At 38.8% G+C, this 6,213-nt stretch overlaps 1 protein-coding gene across 1 annotated transcript; it reads left to right on the plus strand.

Moving 5' to 3' along the window:
• Positions 1-1,328: 1,328 nt before the first annotated feature.
• dhdh.2 (dihydrodiol dehydrogenase, tandem duplicate 2) lies at positions 1,329-6,056 on the plus strand. The gene is made up of 7 exons (XM_066685462.1): positions 1,329-1,480; positions 2,846-2,957; positions 3,129-3,292; positions 3,476-3,728; positions 4,775-4,899; positions 5,086-5,236; positions 5,869-6,056. The coding sequence occupies exons 1-7, from the start codon at positions 1,391-1,393 to the stop codon at positions 5,976-5,978; spliced, it is 1,005 nt and encodes a 334-aa protein (XP_066541559.1). The 5' UTR covers positions 1,329-1,390; the 3' UTR covers positions 5,979-6,056.
• Positions 6,057-6,213: the final 157 nt, after the last annotated feature.

A 6,213-nucleotide genomic window follows, 5' to 3' on the forward strand; every position in this document is an offset into this window, starting at 1 on the left:
GGAAAAACTACACGTTTAGCTTCCTTCCGCGGATATTATCTCTTTATTTTCAGTGTCTCAAAAATCTGAAAGGCTCCCTAAAGACACAATATAACAGACTATTGATGTCCTGAAGATGAAGAACTTTTACTGTGGAAATGTTTTGTAACGGCCCTGTGAACACAGCGTGTGATATGACAGAATGGGGAAACATGAACTGTGGGGATACAGTCTGTGAAAATTACCCATGAAAGCCTTTGTCTTTTTAAACATATTTAAACATATGTACATTTGACTTTGATTTGAACAGCACTGAGAGATGGAGCTTATACAAATAAAACTGAAGAAATTACTTATAAACATAGGTTGTACAATGTCATTGACTTTGGCAGAGAGGATTTGGCAAACTTTTCATGGGTGCAACCCACACACTCATGTGGCACCATTGAAAAGTGAAATTAACAGGCTTTTCAACGGTATAAGATTTACTGCCAGGAAGCATTGTTACAACAAAGAAATAATCTAAAAACACACATTTCTATATAAATGTTTATAATTATATCAGAAATAACCAGACATTGTTAATATACACACACACCGACATTCAGTGTTTAAACAAACACAACTTTATGAATTAAACTCTGCACTTTGGGTTATTATATTTGTACTACACCTTCTGTAAAATCAATTTCAGATTCTTGATAATCTGACAATTAAAAAATAAAAATGCCATAGGACATTTACTCCACAGTTCATGTTTCCACATATTCATCATGTCACTTTCTATGTTCACAGGGCCGTTACAAAACATCTCCACAGTAAAAGTTCTTCATCTTCAGGATATCAATAGTCTGTGATATTGTGTCTTTAGGGAGCCTTTCAATTTTTTGAGACACTGAAAATAAAGAGATAATATCCGCGGAAGGAAGCTAAACGTGTAACTTTTCCACGGTGTGGAAGTTGTGTTCGTATTTCGCCATCTAGCGGCGACAGAATGCAACTACTGCAGCATTTAAGGTGAAAGAGAAAATCCTAATGAATCGATTACTCATACTTATGCCATTAACGTTGAATAATGACAGTGAAAACGTGTTCTTGAAAATTCACGAGTTCTTTTCAAGAGCAATTATATTCAGACGCACAATTTCAGTGCAAAAAAATAATTCAGTGCTACAAATTCAAAGGTGGTAATATTTCAAAGTCTGATGAGACAGATTTGCTTCTATATACATCCTCCAGGAGTGCACCCCTTATAAAGAGTGAATCATTTTTTTTCTTACAGGATCGTTTCGTCAAAAAAAAAAAACTGTAGTGTGTCGCCCTCTAGTGGCACTCGCCCAGATTTGCTTCCCAGAACACATAAATCCAGTGAAGGTCTCCCTTTCACTTCAGTGTGAGCCTAGTCGCCATCATGGCATTCAGGTGGGGGATCTGCAGCGCTGGGAAAATCAGCCATGACTTCACGGTGGCTCTGAAGACCCTCCCTCAGGAGGACCACCAGGTAACACACACCTGGACCAGCCCATGCATTTTCTCTAACCCTGCGCGTCTCCGGTGACTCCAGGAACTGTTTGGTTTAGTACTGCAGGGCAAACTAGCAACGTTTAAAAAGTAGTTCACGCAGAAAGTGACCTAATTAGACAGCGTGTTAATGCAGTGTCTGTGTATTCACAGTGTGAAGCGTTGGCTAAAACTCAAATGATAGCTAAGACGTAAGAATGATAGCTAAACGTTATTAATATGAATAATTTGTTTTATGGCAGTCCTCAGAGTTTCTGTAACTTTTTAGAAACCTTTCTCACAGTGTGGACTGGGTGCGAATTTCGCATATGAGGTTGTATTTTCAGCGCCCGGGTTTATTTATATAGAGAGAGCAGAGTGTGTCAATGTGTCCTAGAGAATTATTGTCACAAAGAGACTGAATGCTTGTAGGATTTATTTATATGCTGCACAGCGCTCACTCTGGCCCATATTCACAGATAAATACACAGACAAGAGCTGCGTCCCAAATAGCCCCTGCATTTCATAAATCATGAAAAAGTCGCTTCTACAACAGAAAAAAATGAGCGCTAAAATTTACTCTAAAAAAGATGAATACAAATGAACATAATGCAATATTTGTGTGTTTATGGCATTAAAATAAATTAGCACGCTACGCATTGGGTCATTTTGAGATTAAGACAAGTGTTTTAAAAATATTGAGTTACTATTTCAATGCTGTTTACCTGTATTGTGTACATTGTTTCTCGAGTAACGTTAGCTTCGCCTCAAAGCTCGACGCTGGATAAGCGCCCTGTTACAGTGTGAACAAACCTACTGCTCTCACAAGGCATCTTGGGAAATGTAGTTGTTGTGCCTGCGATGAAGGGCATTTTACGTAGAAATGGTTGACTATTGAAACTACAACATGGGAAAGTCGCGGAACCAAATTCGGTTAATGTTAGTAATTTAATACACAATTAATTATATACAATCAAATTAACCATTTGAATCCACGGAGAAATGAAATTTGAAAAAATGTTTTTACTAAAACAAACAAAAAAAAAAAAACAGGAAACGTTTATTTCGAAAAATCTATCTTTCTATCTATGTTTATTAAATTATTACATATTTTTAGCAAAGGTGTTCAGCAGAGATATTTTATCTTTCACACACTGGTGATATTCCTAAGTAATACTGTGTGCTTAAAGTAAAATCATAACTTGTATATTCAATTCATGAATTCAGTTATTACAAAAAACAATACAAACCTAAACCTAGATAAAATCTAATAAAACAATCTGAGAGGTCACATATGAATATAAAAGTAGTACCATTTTCTTCAGGACGGTGTTAAGTGTAAATTGTAAGATGTCATGTTGTGCAGGTAGTGGCTGTGGCAGCGAGGAACCTGCAGCGAGCTGAAGAATTCGCTCAGAGGCACAACATTCCCACGGTGTACGGCAGCTACGAAGAACTGGCCAGAGATCCCAACATTGGTAAGGCCCGTAGCCGCTTTATTTATTTTTCTATGTAGTGCAACAAGCTATTGGAATGGGACATTTCTTAGATTATGTAATCATTAAATTATTTACTTTAAGTTGTGAAGCTGTGAAGCTGAATTCTCTGGAGTGACAGAGCATTAACAACAGCTGTGTCCTCATTTGTAGATGTGGTGTATGTGGGCACGATTCATCCTCATCACCTTCCAGTAGGAGTTTTACTCATGAATGCCAAGAAGAATGTTCTGTGTGAAAAACCTCTGGCTATGAACCTGAGGGAAGTGCAGGAGCTAGTGGCCACAGCAAAGATGAATAATGTTTTCCTGATGGAAGTATGTTTAATAACTTTATACTGCATGCATTACTGTGCTTGATTTGTAAAGAAGGGAATAACTGATCCACAATTATTAGAATTCTTTTTAAACCTCATATTGGCTTTTATGTGTTACAGATTTGACTTATAGTATTACAAATATTTTAGTGTTGGTTTTTCCCAAATTTCCTCTGTTTTCCAGGCTGTGTGGACACGGTTCTTTCCTGCTTCACTGGAGATCTCCAGGCTGCTGTCCCAGGAGGCCATGGGGGAAGTGAAGATGGTGCGAGCTGACTTTGGTGTGCCCCTCTTAAACACCCCTCGCTCTGTGGAGAAGGAGCTGGGAGGTGGAGCGCTGCTAGATATAGGCATCTACTGCTTGCAGTTTGTCTTGATGGTGTATGGAGGAGAGAAACCAGAGTGTGTCCAAGCCACTGGCGTCTGTCTTGAAACAGGTAGGTGCTAACCCCTAATCGATGAAAACTTCACTGTGAATTAATGCATTTGAACTTCTTCTACCCTGAAATCCAACTCCAAGACTTTGACACATAGACTCTCTGTTCTGTATACAGCAGACCCTAATGGACATTTTCCTGTTCAAATTGCTGGATCCTGAAATGAAAACACCCTGTAGTTATCGCCCTATTAACAGATTCAAGTTAAAACGACACATTTAAGACCAGCTAATAACGCTGCTGTTTGAGACACGTTTTGTCTTTGGCCTCTTTTTTTTTGGGCTGTTTAGGCCACGCTAAATATAGTGCTCTCTAAATCATTCCCTTATGAGGTACCTGCATACTGCTTTCAGAGTAGCTGCTCTCAAAAATGCATTGTCTATTTGATTCAGATATGAATCACATCATTTAAATGTACTAAATGTTGGCAAAAATATGGTATACACAGATCAATGCATATGTTAAGAGACAAGTGAACATCTTGAAGTTGATGTGTTGGAAACAGGAAAAAAATGGGCAAGCTTAAGGGTAAGAGCAACTTTGAAATGGTGCAGATTTGTTATGTTCTTAAATGCCAGAGCATCTCAAAAACCACAGCTCTTATGGTGTGTTCTCTTTATGCTGTGGTTGGTGAACATGATTACAGGTTCATGAGTGCCCAAGGTTCACTGATGCCTGAGGGAGTGAACACACACTGTGTGCTCTAACAACACTCTTATCGCTAGCTATACCTTTTTCAGCAGTTTGTGCAACAGTAGCTCTTCTCTGGGATTGGGCCAGGCATGCTAGCCTTCTCTCCCCTCGTGCATCCGTAAATCTTGAGCGCTTATGTCATTTCTTCCTTGAGACTGCTTTGGATAGGTACAAACCACTGCATACTTGGAGCACCCCACAATATGAATACTAATGTGTGACACTGAATCAATTGTTATTGAGCAGGTACATCTTTAAAATGTTGTGCACTAAGGTCCTCCAGTACCTTATCAGGACTCATGCTGTAGTCACATGTTTGAACAGTAATTGTAATGTGTTTGTGTGTGTTGAAGGAGTGGATGAGAGCATGGTGATCACTCTGAAGTTCTCGGGGGGTAGGCTGGCAGTGTGCACCTGCACTGTGGCTGTGGAGCTTCCAAACGATGCCATTATCAATGGAACTAAAGGGTCTATCAGGGTAAATGATCAAACAAATACTTTTAAATGAATGATGAAGGATCTCTGTGTTAACTTCGCATGTATACAAAAACATATATTGCTGAGAATGATTTATATATATATATATATATATGTGTGTGTGTGGAGGTGCATGTGTTTTTAAACATTTCAAAACAATAAACAGAGGCTCATTGTTTCTGAACAGGTTCCTGCTCATATGTGGTGTCCAACATCACTGATAGTAAATGGTAAAGAGACACAGTATCCTGTACCAGAGCCGTATCTGCCTCTCAACTTCATCAATAGCACTGGCATGAGATACGAGGCAGAGGAAGTGAGACAGTGTCTGCTCAAAGGTGAGACAATTAAGTGACACATTATTCTTATGTGATGTGCAGGCAAACTGTCATTTTGGAACTGCTGAGGCATGAGGCGGTATGAAAGCTGTCACATTGTCACGAGCCTACGGTTAATCACTGGGCGAATTTCCCATTGTCCACAACATTCCACTCTAAACCAAACTCAAATAATGTCCTGTAAAACGGTGTCTGTGCTGCTCCCATTTATGTGTTATCCATTCAGCACAACAGCTTATTAAAAAGGCATTTGTGAGTTGCATTTATTATTTTACAGCTATTCAACTCTAAATTGCTAAATAGATCCACAGATGCTCAATGGTGACATTATCAGCAAAGGAAATAACAACCACTAGATGGCAGTAAGAAGCATTTTTATGACATGGAAAGTATTTGCAAGGATGACAAATCCCACTGTTTACTCATTTAAGCCTATTTATATTATACATCTCAGACATATATGTTTTCATAAGAAGTTAATAGATCTTAATTTGTTTCTGCTGTAATAACGTGTATAAGATGTGTGCTTTACTTCTCTGTACATTTGATATTCTGCAAGTCACAAGATCTTAACAAATCAGGACTTCTAATAAATTAAAACTATTTTAATCAAGGCATGTTTGTTTATTCAGGACTGAAGGAAAGTTCCAGAATGTCCCATGCTGACTCCTCTCTGCTGGCTGAGATTATGGATGAAGCTAGGAGACAGGTGGGGGTGGTCTACAGCCAGGACCACCACTGATCCTCCGCTTCATCAGTTTAAAGATGTCACTTGTTTACTTAATGCCAATAAAACACTCATCACTTCATCAAAACATCACTTTGTTTCTTGCCTCTGAGTTTTACTATCATCTGTTATTTTATAATTGTTAAAATATGAAGGTTTACCATTTAACAGTGGAATCAAATCAAAATGGGGCGGCACGGTGGCGCAGCAGGTAGGTGTCGCAGTCACACAGCTCCAGGAACCTGCAGGT

This window comes from Hoplias malabaricus, chromosome 11 (genome assembly GCF_029633855.1).
Source record: "Hoplias malabaricus isolate fHopMal1 chromosome 11, fHopMal1.hap1, whole genome shotgun sequence".
NCBI classification, from domain to species: domain Eukaryota; kingdom Metazoa; phylum Chordata; class Actinopteri; order Characiformes; family Erythrinidae; genus Hoplias; species Hoplias malabaricus.

Coding starts and splice junctions, on each gene's coding strand:
- dhdh.2 (XM_066685462.1), top strand. CDS start 1,391: ATGGCATTCAGGTGGGGGATCTGCAGCGCTGGGAAAATCAGCCATGAC. Junction 2,958..3,128: donor GGCCAGAGATCCCAACATTG/GTAAGGCCCGTA, acceptor CCTCATTTGTAG/ATGTGGTGTATGTGGGCACG. Junction 3,293..3,475: donor ATAATGTTTTCCTGATGGAA/GTATGTTTAATA, acceptor TCTGTTTTCCAG/GCTGTGTGGACACGGTTCTT.